A 25,138-nucleotide genomic window follows, 5' to 3' on the forward strand; every position below is an offset into this window, starting at 1 on the left:
CTTGGCGAACTTTGAGTTTCTTTAGCAAATGCTTTTTTTAGGTGTAATTAAACATAAAGATGGCTGTGGGCCTTTTAAGAGAACACTGTGGGTTGCACTTGCCAGCTCTTGCCTCAATCTATGTGCTGGATTTAGCTCTAAGTCCAAGGGAACAAATCATCAGGTTGTGCTAAGTTTCGTTATTGAGAGAGCTTTTCACACTGATCTGAACCATTCACTTAGATTTATAGTACCAGAAAGTACTGTGCTGGATTTTGCCCGTGGTCTCTGGACAGAAAAAAAATTTCTAGTGTCATTAATTGTGGTGTGTCACCCACTTTATCAGCTTTCCCAGACTCTACATTTGTATCCATTTGCCGAGCTTTTATACAGGAAAAAAAAAAAAAATTCCCTCTCCATATGAAATGTTGGAACAAGTTTATGTAAAGAAAAATTAGAAAATAAATGAAAAGATTCTTAGCCTGCTTTAAACATATCCGTGTATTTGTCATCCAAAGCATTTAAAACAATGAGATGCTCCTGAACACATGCAGGTTAAATTTTTTCAGATCTCTTCAAAAAGTCACCAAGCCGGTAGGGTTTTGCTTTAGAGCTCAGTTTTGACGATGCTGATGAGCCCTCTGGCCCTGATCTCCAAAATGTGTAAATTCGTACTGAATTTGAAGCACCTCCATCACGCTCTTGAAGTTGCAAGATGTACTCAGGCTAAGTAAAGCTCAAGTTAAACCTGTGCTTTGGACATCAAGGGATTCAGAGACTGTCGTTTTGTTAATTTTTATTACATCAACTAGCACAGCCCAACTGGGGCTCTGGTGCTCTTAGAACATGCATGGTGACTAATAACACTAATGCAGTTTTCAGCTGATTTTAGGATTAAGTCACGAGCAGCACTCTGAAATCATGTACTTGTCTTTATAATAAAATCATGTCCGTGTTCAGAAGGACAGATGAGCAGACGGCTATCTGGGGACCAGCTCAAGCATCAAATTCTACAACAATATTTAGATCTTAACCCTTAAACTGGGATACTAGACATAAACTCTGATCCCACCTCTCTTGTGCTGGGGTGATAGAAGATGACAGGTGTCGTTGGTGACTTTTAAACAGCAAACTGTATTTTTTAGACTTCAAGCAGCCTCTTGTATTAATTTTGGAAAGCAGGTTTTATGACAATATCTGGCAGAGATAATAAGGAAGGAAGCATGTGAGAGGTTGTTGATTTACCTATGTAAATTACACCCTTTTTAATTAGGGTCTCACAGTTTATATGTGTGTAATGAAATGGCATTCGTAAAATTATAGTGTCCACAACAGCCTAGCCCAGAATTTTAGTAATTGCAAAGCAAGGTAGGAGGCCCTCTGGTAGGGCTGCCTGTCCTCATTTCTCTAATTGAAGTGAGTACCCAAATGGGAAAACCATTATTTCTAGTATTATATACACAAATTAAAACTCCATTTAGAGGTACAGTGGGACTGTCTTATAATTGACTTTGATCTTGAAGAAATATCTCAGTAATATTTATAGTAATACGGTCTCTGCCAGAAAGGGTATCTAGAAGGGAAAATATTATTTTACTGAGAAAGGCCTGAGCATGTGTAACACCAAATTTAGTAGAGCTGTGGGGGCTGAAATCAGCTTCTTCAGTGCAGTAAGCTGCCCTATAGCAGCAAAGCGTTGCTGGGGTCAATCTTCCAACTTCCTATTCTACTTTCACAGTGATGTAGAAGGTGAAGGAAATTACAGATTGTATTTAAGCAGAGGGCTCCTTGGATAAGCTACACCACCTTTATATCTTTTTTTTTTTTTTTTCCCTACAGGTTTACACTTTAAAAAGTCCTCCTAAAAATACCCATAAAAATATTTAAATATACCCATTTAAAACTGCATTTTCCTTTTCCTGCCACAAGCTGCTGTAGCACTGGAGGGGCCAGTGATCATTTATTAGTGGTGTGAATGGACAATCACTTGAAAGTCTTTGATCCCTGGGGGTAATTAGGAAGACATTGAATAGGAAGCGCTGACTCTTTGCATTGAACAAACATTGGGTTTAACTGCTTCGTTTTATAACACGCCTTTCTAGTCTCTTCCTTGAAGATTTCAAAGAAATGTGATGCTTCTGCTGGAAGCTTTTTTTTCCTTCCCTATTAAGAGCAATTGGCAACTAAATTAAAATGTAAAGTGTTCTCCTAAGAAGCAACTAATACTATTCGGTAGACCATCTGCTTCTATCTTGGAAATCTTTGATACAGCTCTTCAGTCAGGAGGGGTCAAAGAATAACTGGGTTATGTCAAATCCAAGCAAGTAAAAGCATTTACAGCCGGGATTTGGGGTGATTAACACAATGCTTGGTTTTCCTTAGAGGCAGTTCCCAGTCTGGTGGCAAAATTTTAAGAGGTAGGAAGCTCTCCATCATTTGAACTTCTCCTTTGCACATGGTGATTCTGATTGAGGGAAGGAAGAAACCTGAATTATCTCTGGAAGAACCACTTCTGGTACTTGCACAGTTTGAGCTCTGAACGTGAAGGAGTGGTCAGGCAGGATCCCAGGAATCTGGCTGTATCCCATAGCTTGTGTCTGTACTGGGCTGGCTGTGAAAGCACCTACCACTTACTGTAGGACATCTGAGGTCCTCAAAAACCCCGCAAACAAACACGATGCAGGTATCTCTCTCTTTTATCATCTAAATGCTTCATCCTAATCCCTTCACTCAGGGATGGGGGGATACAGATTCTCCAGTTCTCAGCATGAAGAACTCACAGCCCAGCCTGGCACAGTGTCTTTATCCCCAGCCTGTGAAGAAGGCTTGTAAAGCCTTTTTTCTCGTTGAAGGTGGATCACTGAGCAGTCAGGAAGGGGGCCAGTTGGGGAATTTACAATAGGGAGCATTACCCTAAATGTCCCTCCCTGTGCCTTTTTTTTATATTTCTAAACTATTGTCTTGTGTCAAATAAATCAGCAGGCCAGGAAGCAGAGCCATGGGACCTCCCAGCCACAAGCTGAGCGCCTTCACTTAAACAACATGTAATCAAGCTGCCTTTTGGGCTCCGTTCCTTTGTGACCTATTAATTTTACATGTCTAGCTGCACAGCGGCCCCGATCCAGCTGGGTTGCGCCGAGTGCTGTGTGTGTGTTCGTTCAGGCAGAGGATGATTTCAGAAATCAGGTTTTTCATTCCTCAAGTAAGAGCTTCACGCCATGGAAGGAGAGTATTTACTCATAGGAAATAATTTTAGATGCTAGAAACACAGAGCGCTGTGCAGAGTTTTCGGTCACCAGGTAACTGCAGAAGTCCAGGCAAGAACTGGCCGTGCAGGAATCCCTCTCTCCTTGCCCCACAGCCTCTGGCTCAGTGACGCGGTATGTATGTGTAAATGGTGTGAATTCACAATATTACAGGCCATTGGGATCTTTGGGCAGGATCCTAGATTTCAATTCCAGACCTGAGAAACTGTTAGGCACTTGGATGTTAAATTACTCCAACACTGAAAATGTCCCATGCCCTTAGATCAACGCTAGCTTGGGTCTGTCTGGTCCCGGACTTGATCTTACAGACAAGGAGATGGGGTACAATATACAGCACCCAGACTTGCTGCTGTTACCCTCTTCTGACACCAGTAGAGCCATAAAGCCACTTCAATCCTTGACCCTGCTGCATTGGTATGCCCTGCCACCCTGGGACACAGGACCCTCGTCCAGCACTGAAATGGAACAGAGCTGTAAGAGAAAAACAAACAGGTTGATTTCTTTTTTTATTGTTTGTTTTACTCTGTCTATTCTCCTTAATCTTGCGTGCCTCTTCCTTGATTTATTGAAGATTGACAAACCAGTGATTATTTCATGCTGAAAGGCTCCTTTTCATAACATTGAATGCCACAAAAATATGATTAATTCTGCAACAGTCAATTCTCCCACTTTACAGAAATCATATAATTTCAGTGTAGAGAGAGACAGTTATCCAGATAATTACAGTCAAGTTTATTTCAGAGACAGGAGTGAAAGCAATACATTTACTTGAGTCAAAATGAGCCCTGAGTAATTCAGTGGTGGAATTCAGCTTTTTTTCAATTAGGAGAAAAAGCAAAACCTCAGGTCTCATTTTAGAGAGTGTGTTATTGTAAGTCCGACTGTCGAACCTGAAGGTTAAAGAGGAAAATGCAGCCACCACGTATCTTATGTTTGATTCCACAAAAAGAAGGGAGAGCAAAGAAACAAGCCATATAAATGTCTTCCCAACCACTGACTGAGCTTCAGCTGTTTTTCCTATTCCAAGCCCCTTTTACTTTTTTTCTTAGCTTTCCTTTGCTCTTTCCTAACCTCCTTCTTTTTCTCAGTTTCTCTCGTTCCGTATATTTCTCACCTTCTTCCCCTTTCTCATTTTTATCCTTGATCATTCCAGCTCTTTCTTCTCAAGCTGTCTTTTCCCATGTTCTCCTTTGCCCCATGCCGCACCGGGGGGGAGCTTTGGAAAACCATTCTCCCTACCAGGAGTGGTCCTTTGGCTTGTGTTGGCTTTGGCTTTGCTGTCACCAGTGCAGTGAGGTGCTTGCAGAAACCAGTGCTTGTAGAACCAAACTCTTCTCTGGGTCGAGCCCAATGTTATTTCAGCTTAGCTGAGGAGGGTGGGGTGGTTGTGCAGAGAAGCCTGGCTTTCCTAAAGCTTGTGCACTCCCCTGTGTTATTTATGCAAAATATACTGACATCCTTAGATAAATATGGATTCAAAATGTGGAGCATTCTTAGTGTAAAAAGACTGACTTGGTTTTTCAAAGGAGAAGCCCAAAAGACTTTCTGTCTTGCCTGCGTGCCACTTACTCCCTGGGCTCGCTGTAAATCCAGGCTGTGCACCAGCCTCATGGTGGTGATGATTAACTTGGTGTTTTTGTTGAGTTTCCATTCTGAGAAACTCTTTATTCATCGTTCGGGGCAAGATCAGTTGGTAACTGTAAAACAGTTGTCATTTTATTCGTTCCTTAGCTTCTTTAGGAGCTTCGCCCGGGTGAGGGATCACCAGGCCAGCAGCCCTACCTGCGGGACGTAGCTCTGGGAGGCAGAAGGCAGCATCAGCGCCTGTGAGCTGCTGTGAGAATGGATTTAACAACACTGTCGAAGCAGCTGGTGGCTTCAGTCGTAGCCTTAATTTCAAACATCGCAATTGATTGGTTTGGTTATTTATTACACTTAGCTTGCTGCTGTGGGCAAAGCAACAAGCTAATAAAGGGCCAGCAGTGTGTTTTTCAATTTTTTTGCTGACTGGTGTGGTTTCTGGGGGTCTCATATGCTTCAGTAAGCATGTCTCGTCTTTTCTTCTCCCTGTGATCTATCACAATCATCTGCCTCTCTCTGCTAACTCCTTCGCTCCATCAGCCTGTCCCAAGAGATGTCCATTTTGTTGACCATGTGAATTATTATCTTTGTTTGTCCTTTTTCATTCTAAATGCTGTAGCAGTTTCTTTGTTCTCTACTCTGCTGAGTAAGTTATTTTGACTTTGGTGTTTTGCTGTGTCATAAGCAAGTGGCAATAATACAAAGATACCAAAAAGCCTGGATATCTTCAAAACAAAGTTGGAAACAATGTTCCTCTTTATTTGGCTTAATAGCATCAGATAATGTTGCTTATGGCCTCCACAAACAGCTATGGGGTAGGAATAACGCAGTACAGGATGAGATAATGTGTTAAAACCTAAGGAATCATGATCCTGAATACTTGGTTCCACCACTATGAACTTGGATTTATTTGAATGGTTAAATAGCTCCACTGATGCTAAAGTATTTGTAAATTTGCTTTGCTAAAGTGAATCTGAGTCCAGCAAAGGAATAGCCACATCGCGTTGCTGTGGTTGAAATGCTGAACTCGGCGAAGTAACCAGACCCTGAAAGGACTGGAGTTCGGCTTCCTTCTTTTCCCCACCAACAAGAAGGCCTGGGGTGACTTAGGACTGAGGATAATTCTGTTACCCACTCAGCAAGTTTCAGGGCACTTTTTGCTAGCACTTAGCTACCATTAAAAGGTTGTGCAAGCCGAAGATTTGATGTCAAACATGAGCCCCAGATGCCTTTGTATCATCTAAGTTGTTGGTGCTGAAACAGCCGCGAGAGGACACAGGCAGGGTTTCCCCTAAGTATTGTTTCCATTCCAAGAGAAGGCAGACAAAAGAGTTTTATTAGCCATGGGAAATATAATGAAAGCTTCTGCAAAGAGCGTGTCATGAGGCTTCCTAGGCAGTGAAAGCTACGTGGTATTTTACAAAAGGGTACACTTTAATGATCGTTAATTGCAGTGTGCTCTTTTAATACATGGGGAGCCTTCAATATCTGAGTATCTACTGAGAATCATGTTGAGGAGGGAGTGGGAGAAGGACATGGGGGCTTTTAGGAGGGCATTTGCTCTTTGTGAGCCACATCTCACATCTGGCTGAGCCGAGGAGAAAGCAAAAAAAGCCAGAGAAAATGTCAACAGTGGGTTCAATCGACCTGGAAACTGAGAACATCAGGAATCTCAAACTATTTTTACAGCTTCACTTTACTTTTAGGAACATTAACACTTCAAAGTACATGATTGTGCCTCTTATCCATGGTTCCAGGGTTTTTCCCTGCTTATGGCCTTCTTTTTCTTTTTTCTACAAGAAAGGACTTTTCATCAATTTAGCAAAGAACCAGGTTGATTTGTGCCTCTCCTAAAACCTTTAAACAACTGTGTGCATCAACAGTTTTACACATCGCACTGAGATGTAGAGACCCAAAACATCCGCTGCTGTTACCGTTTGACTTTTTAGCATGACTATGGCAGCTGGGAGGAGCAAGCAGAAGAAATCTTCCACCCCCTTGCCAATCAGACACTACTGGTATTCCGTAGAATCATAGAAATACTAGTGAAAAACACTTAATTAGGTGATTTCCTATTAACATACCTGCTACAAGAGTGTGTTTCCAAAGTAAATCAGACTCTTTGTTCTGGTTTCAGGAAGGCTTTTGTGGTTATTTCCTACCTGCAGCAGAAATTGCGTGATGTCTGTTTGCCTTATGGGTGGGAATATTTAGAGGCTTTTATTTTGTGCTTAGAAACATCAAATCAGAAACCCCAAATAGTGCATTAGCTCCAAACTTCTGCACTCAGTTTTCTGGATTAGTTTTAAGCCACTTTTAGTAATCAAAATGCTCTTCAAATACTTCTCTGTGTTTCTCAGATTTTTGCGCTTTCGTATGCATGCTGTGTATAGATCTCATTCTCATGGGTCATCACTGGAGACCCTCTTACAGCCTTTCAATACTTAAAGGGGGCTTATGAGAAAGGTGGAGAGAGAACTTTTTTCCAGGGGCTGTAGTTACAGGACAAGGGATAATGGTTTTAAACGAAAAGAGGGGAGCTTCAGATTTGATGTAAGGAGTTCTTTACTATGAAGGTGGTGAAACACTAAAACAGATTGCCAAGAGAAGTTGTGGATACCCCATCCCTGGAAGTCTTCAAGGTCAGGTTGCATGGGCTTTGAGGAATCTGATCTAGTGCAAAATGTCCCTGCCCACGGCAGGGGAGTTGGACTACATGACCTTTAAAGGTCCCTTCCAACCTAAACTATTCTATGATTCTTTGATTCTATGATCTGTGTGATGATGGGATCAATGTACCCAAGAAGCTTTTTGCTTTAGACAAAATCTTCTAGTCAAAGACAAAAGTTAACATATTAATGCAGGCCTTTTATCTCTGTGTGATAAAGCAGTACCTATGGTACAGAAATTTCTGTCATATTTTCTATGTTGGGACATTGTAAGACGCTTTGCAAACATTTAGGAATGATTGGTGACATGGAATGGTTGATTCACTTGCTCAAGGGGATGGATAATGTGCAGAAAAGCTGTAGCTTCCAGGCTACCAGTTCTGTCGTTACACTGAAGCAAGATGTTCCCTTCATAAGACATGTCCTCTCAGGTGTTTTTAAATGCATTTTGCATGCCTGGAAGAAATGCGTACAGCTTTCCCACTACACCTGAAACAATGCTGAGTTCTTCACCTTCACTTTCTTGCAGTAAATAATGATGTACAAGCAACAACTTCCTCCTAAGGAGAGGAGGGAAAACAATGTCCTTTCGGGGAAACAATGGCCTCTCAGTTCCTAAGAGAGTGTGTGTGGCACTTATACTATGATATCCAAAGGGTAGAGCAATTCAAATGATCTAGTGGGAAAAAAAAACACTGGCTCAATTCCTGCCTGAACCAGTGATGCCTGGGATAAGCTCACGCAAGTTGTAATATGAAGACATCTGTTAGGTGGAGTTGGGATTAAGCACTTAGGGCCAGCAGAGGAGGAGTGAACAGTACAGTTTTCGTTCTGCTTGGAACTACAAACGTCCCTGTGGTTAAACATGAGAACTTGTGCATGCTCAGAGCACGTAAGCCCCTGAGCTCTGTAGCTGCTCAGCAGCACCTGGGTAACTCTCTGGTCCATGGAGGGGTCCAGCCTGGATGGCATTCCCAGGCAGCATCCAGTACTGAGCTTAGCACAAAAACTGCTGGCGGAGGGGAGCATGAAATGCCTGTTGGGGCTTGTGGGCCTGTGAGCGTAGAGTAAGTTAAGTGAATTAACATACAATCACATTTTGATGCCCAAACAAGTGAACTGAGTCAGTCCTTTAATCTGCTGTACTTCTCTTTTTCCTTTCTGTGAAGTAGAAATAGCAGATTCCTACCTGATGAGGTTTTATGAGGTTAATAGCTACGAAGTGCCCAGGCACTCTGATGATGCGGGCTGTATAAGCACAAAGATATTATGCAAGCAGAGCAATGCCAAATACTTGATGCAAATTCCTTGCTCCCAGCCTGATTTCCTCTCTTCCATTGCACAGTTTCTCTGCCAAGTAAATATACTCCTTTGAGACAAAAATACTGGCCCCCCTGCCTAAAGTATCCTGGTTGAATTACCAGTTGTGTTTGTGGCATTCCTTCTTGGTATGTGTACGCGTATAAATATGTTCGAGTTTTAGGCAGGTCCTCGGGAGACTCTCCTCTTACATGGTAAAAGGAGAGCGTTGCTCTCCTGTTTTGTGATGTCGTAGTAGTGCAAAGACAAGCTTATTCATGTTAGTCAATGATAGGTGACCTAATTGAGACTGAAGTGGAAAAAAATCACTGATTTTGCTAAATTGCCTAAACATGCTGGTTTTGGAAAACTGCTCAGATTACCTTTCAGTCCTCTTGAAAAGATTGTTCCTGATGCACAGGTTTAAATACACTAACCACTTGTCCCTGACAATGTTTGCCAAGCTCAGATGTATCTTTGTGAATAAAATGAGAACTACAGGCAATGGAAATGCTCTATTTTTTACTCTTTTTGTTTATGCTAAATGGCAATGATGCTAGTGTCATTGTAGAGTTTCTTGGAGAAATTATAGTGTAAAATATCAAGGCGTTCCCTTAAAAAAGAAAAGTCATTACAAGTGTAGCAAATATCGGATCATTTAGTTGTGTAGAGCCTGAAGCTAAACTGGATGCTGATTGAGTATGAAATGTTTATGTTGGGGACGGAAGAACTGATATGGGAAGCCACGTTCTTTTGCTTTATATTTTCAAGGGGCAAGTATTAGTTGTATAAGCATATGATTTTCCATACTCCTCATACATGTGTTTGCTTTTTAAGTATTCTGTCTTGTTCCTTAACGTCACTTGTCTTTACTGAATGCCTTGAAATAGATCCAGATGTGCGCTGGATGACTTTGCATGGCCCAGAAACCTACAGAGAGCTATGCCCTGATATCACACAGCTCTAAATGGTGCTGCTTGTTTTCCAACGTTGAGGCTGTAGCTTTGATCTGAATAGGATAGTTGTGCCAAGGAATGCTCAGTCATAGTCGCTCGCTTTTGTGCTGCTGAACACAAAGGCACGTGTGCAAGATGGATTTTAAATTGCCTTAGTTTTCACTTGGTCTTATTCAGGAAAAACTGACAGAGATGTCTGTAAGAGCTTCTGTGCATAATTGGTGGGGAAGAAAAATAATGCTATGAATACAGCAAAACAAACCAAAGTGCAGTTTCCTGGGATGTATTGGTATGTTGATAAATAATACTCCTTGTATTTCTGTGTTCACTGCATTGTCACCCCAGGATTGGGAGCTTTCTGAAACACTGTGCCTGGTTATTCTCTCACGTAGGCCATGAGTCAGGAGTGGTTCTACTGGAAGAAGCAGAGTGGATTGGTACAGCTGATCTAAAATGAGTTTAAGTGGGTGGAGAGACCTGGGGAGTTGGTATGGTAAAAGCAGCAGGGGCTGTCTAATTACATTAATCCCATTCTTATCCTGAAGCATTGACCGCTAATAAGGCAGTGGAGCCGGGGTTTAGAAAGTGCCCCTGTAGTTCTGAAACTCTCCCAAACAGAAAAAGATGACTTTTCTCATTACTCACCACAGCCATGCACCTGTTTGGCCTAAACTGGCACCTGCAGCCGATGGAAGGGCAGATGTATGAAATCACGGAAGACACAGCCAGCAGTTGGCCAGTGCCAACGGACGTCTCCTTATATCCTTCGGGGGGCACAGGGTTAGAGTTACCTGACAGGAAAGGCAAAGGAGCCAGTGAAGGTATGGTTGGTGTGTGTCCATGTTGTGAGTCTTCTGTCTGCCTCTGAACTCCAGCCATCCAATCTCATGTTCCATTACCCTCAATGCTGACATCATCAGGTGCTTTTTCCAGTCTTTCACATCTAGAACTAGTAGTCGTCGGTCGTGTTTCCATATGTTTCTAAGTTTCATACTCTTCTGATGTCAACTAATGTGATAAAACTGTGTGCAACCCTCACCACACATCTAAGGCATTCTCAAGGTGGAACCGTTTGCACCATATCTCACAGGCTACAGAAGGCCATCATGAAAACCCTGCCTCAGGTGGCTGTTTTCATGGGAAAAAAACATGTCATGAAAATTAAATGATTCCATGAGCATTGGATCAAGCTTTCTCTACAGCAGTACAAAAGTGTTTGGGTTTGCCTACTCATTGCCACCTAATACCAAATGTTTTGAGGACCAAAATATTTACTAAGAGCTATTACACTGTGAGTTTTGTCACTCCAGAGTTGGACATGGTTTTGCAAAAGTGGCCAGATAAAGGGAGTCTGTCACAATGTTGACAGCTTGCAATCTTAACTCAAATTAGCAGCAACTGCTGGTTTGTCAATTCAGCAGTGCATTATCCAGCAGCTTTACATCTTACTGGGCTTTCTATAGAGGCAGCACTGCCAAAACCACCTGCAAGCTCTGCAAAGGAGAGGTGTTTTATCATTCCCAAGACTTAGCTGGAGAAATGAGAAATTCAAATTTTCAGAAAGCTCTTTTGTTTGTATGTCACGCTTCTTTATATGAGGCTAACAGATTCCAGTGAAATCGAAGTCATTGGCTATTTTTGGTAGTTATTTTGGGGGAGGAAGTTTTGTAGGTAAGAGATAAGAATTGTGCTACTGTTCTGGCAACTCATTGAACTCAAAAGTTTCCACAGAGTTCCCTAGACTTTGGCTGAAAGCCTGTGTTTACATGTTTAATTTAAATTAATTGTAGTATTTTTTTTTCTTTAAGAGCTTATCTGTCTTTATTAGTCCAAACAAAGGCCATAATTATGTGTGTTCCTTAAAACAGTGTATTTACTGTCAACTGATGGCTGACATCAAGTTGCTACAAGGAAAAATCAGCTACATGGGATATTCTCAGCAAACCTTACCAGACACTCCAGCAAGCTGCAGATGTCCCTGCTGGTGTATTCAAAAATACTTCACGACAGATCCTTTTTTTTTTTCCTTCCAACATGCCTTATGTTTTATGTTTTATTTTTGAAACATCTAGTTTTGATCTGTCCATTTCCTTTTAAAAGTCCAAATGAAAATAAATGGATGTATCCCAAACTGCCGTCCAAGTCAAAGACCTCCACTTGATTTCTTTTTCAGCCACGCTTACCGTCACAGCAGTAGAAGTTTCAATTGCTGCCAAAAAGCTCTGCTAAAAGAGAAATCTGGGAAATACCCTAGTTATGTCATTAGAAGACCCCTTAAGATAGTACTTTGTACAGATCTTAGGGAATCTTTGGGTTTTAGAGGAGAATAACTTGTCCTGACTAAAAAACACATTAGGAGAAGGTCTTTCTTGCAGGAGTATCCTGTCCAGCCTTCAAAGGCAGTGCTCTCCCCATCAGATGACCATATAACTAATTCTGGACTAGCAGTGTTGCATGGCTGCTATTCTAAAGCAGAATGCTGAAATTTATATATAAAAAAAAAATGCATTGAAATATATTTGAAAGTCTCCTTGATCCCAGTGAGATCGGCTGGAACGTGTTAGAATTTCCGTACAGCTGATGGGAATGAATCATTGCCGATGTCTTGCCAGTTCTCCACATTCAGTCTCATCTGTGGCTCCGCTCCAGCACTGCGTTTACCTGTGTTTAAACCCATCCCTATTTACCAAAGCACTTAATCACATGCTTATACTTAAGCATGTAATTAACTGCAATTGAAGTCAGAGAAATGGAAGCCAGTTCTTAAGTGTTTTGATGAGTCAGGGTACCTTGCTGTCAAAAACACAAGCAAATCCATCAAAATGAAATAGTTCATTTTGATATCCAAATAAATTAGGAATAGTTGCTACGGCAACTAGAAAGTTCAAGGTGAATGTGTGGAAAGAGCAAAGTAATTGGCAGCCCAATTAAGAATTCAGACCTGAAGTTAATTTTAGGGAGTCAGATATTCTGATTAAAACCTAATTTCTGGTTAGGAGCTGAAATGGCTTTCTTATTGTACTTTCTTTATGAAGTATCCAGTCCATAGGGCCTGATGTTACTCTAGGCTAAACCTGATGAAAGAGGGATGGATTTCAGGGGCTGAATTCAGCCTGGTGAAGAGAGCCTTCCTTTGGGCTTCTATTTCGGGATAAATGTCACCCGCTGGCAACATGATATGACAGCTCTTAGGATATCAGCTTCTCAGGCGTACAGCTGGCCACCAAGAGGAGACATGAACTTTGTAATTGCGTGTACAAACAATTATTTCTGTGCAATTGAATCAATCGCAGAAGCATTTTTGCTCGCCGGAGCAAGTGCTGCTGTCTGTACAGGCAGAATCCGTGCTGTGCTCACTTTCTGCAGGCTACCCCTTGCATAGCAACGTCTATCGTATTCACTTCTCACCTTCCCTGATTCACTCCGCTGTACGGTCTTTAATTAATGGGCAATCATATCAAATGCTTTAGGTTTTCATCTGAATTTCTAAGAATCTATAAAGCATGTCAGTGGTAATCAGAAAAATATATCCTTCATTTGAACCAAAACATAGGGTGTCTTTAGCTCTTTCTTAATAGAATCCTGAATCTTTCCATCTTACAATAATGGAATAACAAACTTTGCATGAAGGCATGGGAACTTTCCTTTAATCCTGCCAGCGTGAAAAGTAATTTTAGTACGCCAAATAAATATTAACAGTCCAGTTGATAAAATAATCCCCTTCGGAATCAAGCTAGTTGATTTTCATTGGACAATTGAACTCTGTCAGCACAAAATGATTTGGAAGGAATGTCCGTTTACCTAAGCTGCTTCTGATTGTTAATATACACTTTGACTAAAAAAGGTTAAAGAGTCAGCACATTTCCCCCCTGTATTTATTTGAATGCGATATAGGAAGATAAGTGAGGATCTTATAAAATTATCAGTAGCATTTTTCCTATGAACACATGTACAGCCTTTGCTTTCTGGACTGTGCTGGTATGTGTAATACTTCTGCCACAAGATAGCACAGAAATGAAACAGGCCATCAAGCCCCTCTCCCACAGTGCACTTAAGCAGTTGCTAACTTTAAATAAGGGCTTAGTCTTATGTGGACCAAAAGTTCTGCTAAAAAGTTTTACATAAGTAAAAACAAAACAAAAAAAAGAAAAAAAAAGAGAGAAAAAATTCTCCATCCTACGAAGAAACATCTTCAGGGGCTTCTTTTGTTAATAGTTAATATGCATATAATTTCTATAGGGATTTTACAGAAACAATTTGTGTCTGTTTCTCCTGGAGAGTTTATATTGGGGTGAAATATAGAGAAGTTTAAGGAAATACTATCATTAGTATTACATAATATTAAAGGAAATATTATAATTTGAAACAATAAAATGAAAGGTTGTTCTACCAATCACCTTTTCAACACGACAAGTAAATTCTAAGATTATTTGACTCGAATTCATGATGGATGGGAAAAGATATTTTTGTTTCCCATTTCCCAAATGTCAGTTCTGGAAGAAAAAAAATCTGACAATGTGATTTTTCTACAAAAGCTTGTGTGTTTCTGAAAGTTCCCTTCTCATTTTGTTAGAATCGCTTGATCTGTGAAACAGAGAGTAGTTTGCTGTAACGGCAGGGAGATAAGACAACAAAATCATTTGAATTTCTAAAATGAATAATTAGTCCTTGTTGGTGACATGATGCTGTCCTTACTAAAGCCAAAATATTTCAGGTGACACTACTGCATACTTTTTAACTAGAAGTGTCCTTAAATAAAGGCTGTTTGCTAAGCAGTTGCCTTTGTCATGGTGTTTATGCACTGCAGGTAAAGCCGTGGCCACTGCTTATAGCAAAGGCTGAAAAGGCATTTAGTTTTCATTCCCTGGACTTCCTTTGGGTCCTGATTTTTGAAGCGGTCACCAGTTTGGAGAACTGTGAGTGTATGAATTTCTAACCTGGAATTTCTCAGACGTGTTTTTCAGGGATGCTGAGCTCCTTGCTGACTCCCTTGGACGTTATGGCATGTACCGATTGCCATCCGGATACCCCGGCTCTCCAGCCTGGTGGTCGCTTTAAGAAACAGATGCCTCCATTTGTTCATCTTCTGAAAGAAGATGGATAATCGTAACACACTTTACGGATTGTATTGAAACCCAATTAAAACCTCTCATGTTTCTTAGCAGATATTACTCAAGTGCAGGGTATGATTTACTTCATTTCTCTCAGTCCTTTTTTTTCTTTAGCTTTTTATGGACTGTTGAACAAATTTCAAATACTGTTACCACTGTCAAGAACTGAGTTAATAGAGAAACATTTTCCTTTCCCCACTTAGGCATCGTTCATGCTGCTGTTCTCCACACTACCATTCCATTCTGTGACACGCGTCTACCTCACTATTACTACACTTCTCTTTGCTAATTTAGTAATGACTTCTCCATCCGTGAGCCTGTATTCACTTAGGATATAATGTCAGATGATTTATTCTTATCTCCACAATGTAATTACACACTCTCTGATGTTACAATTTAAACAAAAGGCCATTTCTCTCCAGGTTGCTCTTCCCACATTCATGTTTTCAAACAAAACAGTTACTGAAGCCAGGAATAACCTAGCCAGTTTTTCCTCCCATAATCATATGGATTGTCTATACGAAGTACTCTGAAGACCTGAGGACACTAATAGGCTGTTTCTCAGAAATACCAGTATGATTGGATTACTTTTAGGATCTCAGGCTAATCCAAGATTTTTGTTCCTGTGTTTTGGCAGGAAAGCCCAGTAGTTTCTTTCCAGACGACAGTTTTATAGACTCTGGAGAAATTGATGTTGGCAGACGAGCCACACAGAAGATCCCTCCTGGTATCTTTTGGAGATCTCAGGTGTTCATCGACCACCCAGTGCATCTGAAATTCAACGTGTCTTTAGGAAAGGCTGCTCTGGTTGGCATCTATGGCAGAAAAGGCCTCCCACCGTCACATACACAGGTAATGGGACCTCATTTTAAATACTAGTTGTCTTAAATTGCATGGGTTTTTTATGGCTTATTGTTTTATTTCTGCTATTTCTTTCAAGAATTTGTTGCTTTCTTGCAAGATGTTAAAGGTCATCCACCTGGAGAAAGATAAACAAGTGACAGTTGCAAAATTTACAGACATTAACCTGGTGGGCTGTAGGCACAGGCAGAGCAGGCGGTTGCCTAAGGCAGCAAGCTGCCAGGGGAGGAAAAGGGTTTTGTGGGCTGTTGGTCACTGAGGGTAGCAGCCGGTTGCTCCTAGCGGCATGAGATACCACCTTCTCCATCCAGTGCCCCTTGCAGCAGCAAGCCACACTGCAACTGCATCAAAAAGAATCATCTATTAAGCAGTCTTGAAGAATGAGGGTGGTGAGACACTGGCCCCGGTTGCCCAGAGAGGTGGTGGAGGCCCCATCCCTGGAGACGTTCAAGGCCAGGCTTGATGAGGCTCTGAGCAACCTGATCTAGTTGAAGATGTCCCTGCTCACTGCAGGGGGGTTGGACTAGATGGCCTTTAAAGGTCCCTTCCAACCCAACACGTTCTGTGATTCTATGATCTCGGGTCTGTCTCCCTCTTTCAGCCTCTGCCTTTCCCCCTGCACGGTAAGAGCAGCAGGACCCCAGTCACTTACCCTCACGGGAGCAAGATTCACTTGTGTCTTCTGTACTGAAATGCCTTGAGCCAACTCTTCACATCATGCATGTTGACTGTCAGGTTAGATCGAGATTGGTCAGGGCCCAGTAATTGGTGTGTAACCAACAAAATCTTAGGCAGAAATCAAAATTTAGTTATTACTCTGTAGGACTAAAATGAAAGCAGTTGCTTTTCTTGACACACCTTGTCAAAAACCATGTCAAGAAATCACTTTCTGGGAAAAACTCCGAAGATCCCTTAAATAAGGATTTTGTATATTATATTATCTACTTTCCATTTCAATTTCTAAGCTGCTCTTAACCAGATTGATTAATACATTAGGGCATAACTTTCATTGGCAATGCGAAGCATCTTACTCCCACTTGCATCGGCAAGTTATCAAAGTATTACCAGATTTATATTAATTTCATAACATACCCTTGCCTCCATTATTAACTGAAAAGCCTAGCAACCAACACAACTATTTCAGATTTATAGAAATACCCTGCCTTTTTTTCTTTCTTTTTGAACAAACAAATATATTTATTACAATCTTTCTGGGTAATATGGTATTTCCTACATATTAACACACCTGTAACTTATTTATGTCAAAGAGGTGTCATAAATCTACACTTCCTCTGCCTATTTTTCTGCAGAATTAAAATATTTCAATAGGATCAGCAGGTCGTAAATTCAGTGACACAGTAGTGCTGTTATTGCCCATTTTTAATCAGTCTCTTTTTACAGGGAGTTTCAAACGTTTAAAACTTAAAGCTCCTGTATTATTTAAATAAAAACTCAAGTCATGGTTGCATAATACTAACTGTAGATCAGAAGTCGGTATTGATTTTACTTGTTTTTTATCATTATTAATTTCTGTTATGGATCAGGAGTTATTACATTAATAGTTTCAATTGTTTAAATAACAAATGTAAAATTTAACACCTAAACCTCAAGTCTATTGACCTTAAAACAAAATCTTTATTTTTAGCAGGACACTATACCCAACCATAGTAATGCCATCAGCAATTAAGAAGCCCATACGACTTCACCATTGCTGTTGGTTTTTTTTCTTTCACCTCATTTTTGCTGGGATATTCTGAGCAATTTGTCAGAGTCAGGACCTTTCCCATTTAAAACAGCGTGGTTGTGTATCAGTGGTTGTGTTTAAGTTGACGCCTCAGTTGAGAATGAGATGTTCAATGTGGGATGTGGCACTTGTTTGTCAATATTACATTCTGGAGGAGGCGATGCGCTTGTTCAGAATCCTCGTAAGTGCTGTTTTTTCTGTAGCCACTAATTGAGAGTTGCCAAGTCTATTAAAAAATCATCCTCTCAACCAAAATATCACCAAAAATAACCAGAGGGAGAGTTTATTCAAACAATAAAAATCATAGTACACTGATAGGTCATAAAACTGGTCCTGCTCTGAAGAAATAACTCAATGAAGCTGCAGATATTGAACCAATGTTGATTTATTACTTGTTAATATTTAATTTTGGTTTTAAATTATCCCTTTTTGTAGATTTATTATTTTATAAACCTGCTGTCAATAAAAAACATTGTTCTCCTTCTGTATATTTTTATATGATGTTCAATCTCACCATAGTTTATTAGTCTTAGGAGTCTTAGGAGTCATTAAATAGGTAACCTGTTTTCTGTGCTGAAATTGTAAACTTGTCTGTCATAGTTAATACATATTACACAAATCTCATCTTTTCTTTTGCATAATCCAGAGTATCTCCTGCACCCCATAAATGTACTCAATGAGTTTTATATTTCCAAATTTTGTAAGGAATTTCGTAAACAAGACTTTGGCAAAATGTCTGCTTAGATCAGTGATACAGTCTCCCTTGTATGAATTTAATAAAGGGTCAATTATTTTTCCCCAACCTATCTAGTTGATGGCAGTAGTAAAATTCTAGCTGATAATGAGGTTTTCTTCTGTGTTAATCAGGTATTTCTTCCATTTAGAAAATCCATCTTCTGTAGCGTGAGCCTTAGTATATATTCCTGGATTTGGTAAAATGTTAAAAGCCATATTTACCCATGCTAAAACAACAAACTATTCCAGATTCTAGTTGAGAAACTTTCTCTGCCTGTGGTGATCTATCTTCTAGTCAAGGTTGCCAACAACCATGGACCCCAATAAGTAGGAAGAAATTGCGAGCTCCAAATTTCCGTAGTCTTAGAAATAGATCCTGCAGAAGCCTAAAATAGTTTACTGTTAACTAAAGGCATTTCTTCTCATTCTTCTCAACAAATCATAATAAAAGTTACATAATTTGATTATAGTCTATTAGATTTAATATTCCTAGATCAAATAATTTTTTAAACTCTTTTTAACCTAGGCCAAATTTTGTTAATCATAGATTTTAGGGATTGGCCATCACAGCGTGTGGGAGGCATTTTTCCATTTGTACGATTTGAATTGATTAATGTGATATTTTATCTACAATTTCCTTGCTTGCAATAACTCTAATTGCATATTACAAATCCCTGAATATATTAAAATGCAATAAAGCACAATCCATGTGTGGTTCAATTAATATTTACAGCTAGTAACTAGTAACTTTGCAAAGTCATCAACATCCACAGCAGCATCCTGCAAATATTTATAAAAATAAATTTTCACTTTTGGTAGGAAACCCTAAGCAAGCATAACCCAAATTGGACTGTAACAGCAGCAGCTCACCGTAGCTGGGTACGAGCTTATTTGACCAACTGGATGAAAGAAGCAAAACCCAGTGGAGTCAGGGAACAGAAAAATCTAAGCTGTGCCTCAGCTGCTGGGTTCTGCTCGCAGGATGTCCTGTTCACCTACACACACGATAAAAGTCGTGCTAGAGAAGGTTCACTTAACATCGGTGGTGTCTGCTAGCTTTCTATCTGACTCGTCCCATTGATATATTACCAGACAAAATACAATTATTGCAGAAAGTCGGTGGAAAGTTATTTAAATAGGGAACTAAATGTAGTTGCAATACGAGTAGCAAAACCATAGTAGTTGTTCAGCTGAAGTTACCCTGGTGAAAAATAAATATGTCCTTTTGAGGAAAACAAAAGCCACCCCCTAAATGGGACTTTTATATATCACTTTATCGCTTTTCCATCTTCATCTTCTATGATCTTTAAACCACTTTTGCTATTGCTAACCCTTGCTGGCTAAGCAAGATACTTCTGGAAAACCTCTACCAGAATTTACTTACAAATACCTCTTCTCTTTTTCTTGGACACCCATAGCAATTCTGGCAAACAACCCGGGCTAGACTAGATACATTTTGCTGTCTATTTTCCTTATTATCCACGACACAAAAAAGCTAAAAAAGAAGCTTCTTGTCATCATACTTACAGTGCAATTTAGGCATGGTACCTGGACCTCATGTTTCCCTGCCTAAGTGAGAACACATCAGTAGGGTCAATATGCCCTAAGTCACATTCTAAATAAAGATCATTTTTCAATTCGTATAATTACAGAAACATACATTCATATACAAGCTATTTCCAAAATGGTTACTTTCAGGAGATCCATCAACATGCTTGAGTTTTACCAGAGAAAATTCCTGTTTATGATGCTTCTGTAGATGTATGTTTCTAATAGTTGATGTGAAGTGTGTCTGTCTCCTTCATAAGACAGACCCAGACCAAGAGACTAAGCGTGAGGAAGCCTGAAACAGATACAACCATCACTCTTTTTTATGTTTCAGTTTGACTTTGTCGAGCTCCTTGATGGAAGACGTCTACTGACACAGGAGGCGAGAAGCTTAGAAGGACCTCAACGGCAACACCGAGCTTTTGTGCCCTTGTCCAGCCATGAGACAGGCTTTATCCAGTATTTAGATTCAGGAATATGGCATTTAGCCTTCTACAATGATGGCAAGGAATCGGAAGTGGTTTCTTTTCTTACTACTGCTATTGGTAAGGATTTCCTGTATTATTCCTAAGCGCCTAAATATGCCTTGAGGCCAGGTATTAACGCACATACTCAAATTGCAGGGTACCTTTGTGTGGTTTCAGAGAGAATGCTTGTAGGGGATGTATTTAGCAACAGGCTGAATACCGTTAGGCCATAAATATCTCGTAATTATTTTGTAGGCCTTTTTAGTAACTATATCCGTAACGAGATTCTACCCAGTGCCAAAGATGGATTACAAGCTTGAAATTCTCTGCTTCCTTTTATTCCTTTGATCTTCGTTTTTATTTAGGTTTTTTATTTGGTTGGTTGGGCTTTTTCTCTTTCTGGAGCAGAGGTGTAGGAATGATTGAAGAGCACACAGCAGCACCGTGCAACAGTTTTGTGTGACAGACAGTCCTGCCGTTGAGCGCTGTCAAAACTACTCAAGCTGGAGTTCAGGCAGATTACTGGCTTTGAAACTCCAATAAAGAGCACTGCAAGGCTTGATAATAGGAGCCACTATAACAGGAATCTTTGTTTCTCCTTGCTAACAGAAAGAAGCTGAGATTTCTTAAGAAGAACAAATTAACTAAACAGGTCTCTCGGTTTCCCTGGCAGTGAAGTGCGCTGCCAGTTCAGCGCAAAGGCACCGATGTGTTGCTGTTCGAGGAGGAAAGGATGCTGCCTGTGGGCTGCCTGACAGCTGAGCACACTGGGTCTTCTTCTTCTGTTTCTGATGCAATAATATTTCATTTTAAATTTGACTGACCTGCTGAAACTTCATATACCCAAATTCGTTCGGTTCTAATTTAAGGATTGCTCCATAGAGCTAGCACTCAGCTTTCTTCTAGCCGCGGTGATTGTTTAATGGACTTTTTTTCTTTGCTGAAAAAGGCAGACTCATTCCAAAGCTGCCATTAATCCCTCTCCCAGAAGAGGCATTGGTGCTGAGTCTCAGCTGTCTGCAATAGTTACCTAAGAGCTATGGGCTGTAATTTGTCTTGGCAGGTTAATTAAAAGTTTAAGTCTTATTAAAGCAAAGTCATTAAGATCCCAATATTCCGTTTTAGCACTAAAGTTTATTTAATGCAGAAGTGGAAACACTGCTGTAACACTCAGTGTTAAATTTAAAACCTGGAAATGCACATGTTCAGTCCTGTTCACAGTTAAGCAACACCAGAAACAGTTGCATGTTAGCTTATGACATTGAAGTCTTGCTCTATAGAATGCAGATTTACTTTCATTTAGTTTGCCTTAGCAATTTGAGTTTTTGCTTACACTGACCACCTTCTGCCCAAAAGAACCTCGAGGTATTCTTCTGAAAGTGACTTTTTTTTTCCTTGTCTAAGAATGTCTGCAGTTTAAAATTTCCCATCACAGGAAAATCAGTAAGGCTGTCACAGCAGAAAACACTTTCGAAGCACAGTCACTAGTTCTTGTTTTCAAAGTGATGCTAAGTGATGTTCTAGCCAGACTTTTCTCTTGGCCTCGTTGCACTAACATGAGGTGATGAGGAAAGGACAAAACATTCATAATTTGCCTTTCAACAGTAGGGGAATTGTGTGGGTGAGCAGCGCGTCAGACTGTCTTTAAGACAATCCTATTTTTTTTTTGCTTACACTCCACTGTACCTTCATGACCATATGATAAGCAGAACAATCCATGTTTGACCTTGAATCATTCTGTCTTTCATTACAAGGAAGTTTTCTTTTGCTATACAAGAGAGAGCTTGGCCCTCGCAGCAGTGAGAGACTGGCCCAGGTTGCCCAGAGAGGTGGTGGAGGCCCCATCCCTGGAGACATTCAAGGCCAGGCTGGATGAGGCTCTGAGCAACCTGATCTAGTTGAAGATGTCCCTGCTCACCGCAGGGGGGTTGGACTAGATGGCCTTTAAAGGTCCCTTCCAACCCAACACATTCTATGATTCTATATGTGAGGGCGGTGAGGCACTGGAACAGGTTGCCCAGAGAAGCTGTGGCTGCTCCATCCCTGGAGGGGTTCAAGGCCAGGTTGGACGGGGCTTGGAGCAACCTGGTCTGGTGGGAGGTGTCCCTGCCCAGGGCAGGGCGTTGGAACTGGATGATCTTTAATGTCCCTTGAACCCAAACCATTCTGTGATTCTATATGTGGGAATCACGTTGCCCACTGGCAGCTGTATAGCAACCCAAAGCTCTAGTGTACAGGAAACTGTTTAGGTACAAGCTGTACACTTTGAAACTCACTTGAGATAAGTAAAAATTTTAGATAGGAAGATGTGGTTTCTTGGCTAGAATTTGGCCAGAGAAGTGCAGCACTTTTATAAGTACCATAAAAAAATGTAATAGCCTTGACAACTTGGTACTTTTCTTAGCCTATATTTCAACAGCTTATTTAAAAAAAAACAAAAAAGATAAATCAAGGCAGGTGTTCTGTGTAAATGTACTGTAATGCTTCAGAATCTTTCTAGTGTATTCATGAGGTCTGGCAAGACATGGTTGCTAGATTTTAAGTCTATAAATACTATAGTACTGTAGTGTTATAATTTTTGTCGGTGCCAGAGTAAAGAGGATACAGCAACCTGACACAGTGTTTATGAAACAGGGTGTAAAATAGCAATGCCAAACAAATAAATCAAGTCACACGTGATGTGAGCCTTAGATCTTTCTGTGTGGGGTGAGGAACCTGCAGAGGAGTTGTGTTGACTGTCAGAGGCAAGCTGCCATTTTAATTTGATTTTTGTGGCAGGAGCATATAGAAAAATCTCCCTTTATTATTGCACAGACATAGTGCTTACAGTGAGAGTGTGTTTGAAAAGTATAGCTGCAGGAAGAAGTAGGATCCGGTGATCTGAGAAGAGGACCAGCAGCCTGGAACTCCTGAATTCTGATTGATGTGCTAATTCCAACCCAGCCCAGGCTCACGCTTCAGCTGCCCACCATGGAAAACTGAGGAGAATGACATTTCCCCAGAGATGCTGCGAAGTTGATAGAACTGCTGGGAAACTGCATTAAGCATTAATTAATAATCACGGATAATAGTCGAAAGCACAAAATTGATAATGGTGATCATAACGATAAGTTCATAAAGCCAAACCATGCAGTCATTCCTCGGGGAACCCCCGCTGTGAGTGAGGACTCACCTGAGAAAAGGACCATCGCTTTTGCTCCAGCCGTAAAAACGTTGAATGGAAAGGGTGCTGATTTTCCCAGTATATCTGCTATGTTCCAAGAGGCTGAACTTTTCAGAGCCAACAAAATCATTGCAGGCTCTGTATGACGATATCTGCTGCAATTACTGTGCAGCGCTTGTCTGGAATGATTTAGCCTCCATTATTCTAGAGAAAACTGGAGGAAAATGGGAAAAAAGCATCTGTATTCCCGGTTTGATAACAGACAGTTAATTTCCTAAATTGTAAGGCTGTCCATCATACAATTTTGGAACCTGGATATAGCTATAACTAAATCCACTCAGGAATATTAGCGCTGATTTTGAGGGCAGGAGATGGCAGTTTAGCCTGTTTTCTAAAAGGATGTGGAATCATCCTGACTAAAGAGTTAGGTAGTGTCAAATCGTGTGCCTGTTACATTCCACTGCACGCAAACCTGGGGAAAATACAGCATCGTTACGCCTGTCAGAGCTTATACTTCTGCATAATACAGGCAATTCATGTGGAGGGGAAAATAAAAGATTATTCTGGGAAAGTTTTCATCTTTTAATAGCATCTTTATATCCCATTCCTCTGAATTACAATGCAAGACGTTATAAAGGAATGGACAATCAAGGTCTCTCAATAATAAATTAACCTTTTTGTAAATTACATTGGTGGCACTCTCTGCAATTTCTAATAGAAACACTTCTCTGAAAAGTGCCGTGTGGATTCACCTCTGCTTGATAGTGGTGATTTATTCAGGGCAATCTTGTGGAAGTGGAGCAAAATAGTAGGCTGAGGAGTCAGCTGGAATGAGCACATCTGAGGCAGAGATGTTGGCCAAAAATCTGCTCAGTGGAAGGAAGATACATCTGAAAGCCTGAAAACAGCATCCACAGTCAGAGAGAACGCGTCTTCCAGCAGCTGTTACTGCTGAGCTCAGGCAAGCTTGGCTGCGCAGGGCCACTGAGTAATCAAAAGGAAAAGCAAAATCAGCTGTCTGTGAGAGGAGAGCATCTCTGTTTACCAGCATGTCACCCAACAAGCAACAGGGAACACACGTAGAACACCCATGGTAGGATGCCAGGTTTTATCTCGCTTTTATCTTCTGCAAGACACAAGGCTTAAGTTTAAGAAAAGGACCGTTGTTCCTCCTGCCCCCTCCACTCCCCATAAAGAAAACTACCGTAAGTACTTTTCCTCCATCAAAGCGCAAAGCGAGCTGGAGGTGTTATTTACAAGGGGCCGCCGGCACATACAGCACTTCGCAATATACGTCAAAAGGCAAGTTCCCTTCCTAAAATATAACCCACCCCCATCCAGTCCCCGGGACAGCAGTTCACGCACAAGGAGGATACCAACAGAGGAGCACTTCGCAGTAGACTGAGCTTAGAGAGAAAAGGAGAAATTACAGGTCACAGAGGCAAGTGTGGGACTGGGAACTCCTTGTGTGAGAGGTGACAAGAATGACTCTTCCTTAGCTCTGAGTGGAAATGCTTGTTCTTAGCAAAGGGAGAAAGAATAGCCTGAATAGCTCAGATTTGCTCCTCTTTACTTTTGCTGCTTGTATGTAGGCTAACTTAAATTCTATCTACTTCCAATTTAGGGGGGATGCATAAGTGTGATCCACTTACGGTCTCGAAGCCATTCACGTTATTTACACTTGCTTTGCTAATGTCTGGAAAAGTCTAAATTGGTTTCATGTAAATATTGAGGAGGCAGGATAGTGTGCAGACTAACA

General features: G+C 40.7%; 1 protein-coding gene across 9 annotated transcripts in view; it reads left to right on the forward strand.

Annotated features, from left to right (window-relative positions):
* The window catches only part of TENM4 (teneurin transmembrane protein 4), a 1,293,844-nt gene that overhangs the window by 1,093,312 nt on the left and 175,394 nt on the right, over positions 1-25,138 (forward strand). For all 9 annotated transcript variants that reach the window (XM_063326345.1, XM_063326336.1, XM_063326383.1 and 6 more), the window contains 3 exons: positions 10,401-10,571; positions 15,499-15,713; positions 20,084-20,294. In XM_063326345.1, coding sequence (XP_063182415.1) covers positions 10,401-10,571; positions 15,499-15,713; positions 20,084-20,294 — 597 coding nt within the window. The remainder of the gene's footprint in view (positions 1-10,400; positions 10,572-15,498; positions 15,714-20,083; positions 20,295-25,138) is intronic.

Source organism: Chroicocephalus ridibundus, chromosome 1 (assembly GCF_963924245.1).
Source record: "Chroicocephalus ridibundus chromosome 1, bChrRid1.1, whole genome shotgun sequence".
NCBI lineage: Eukaryota > Metazoa > Chordata > Aves > Charadriiformes > Laridae > Chroicocephalus > Chroicocephalus ridibundus.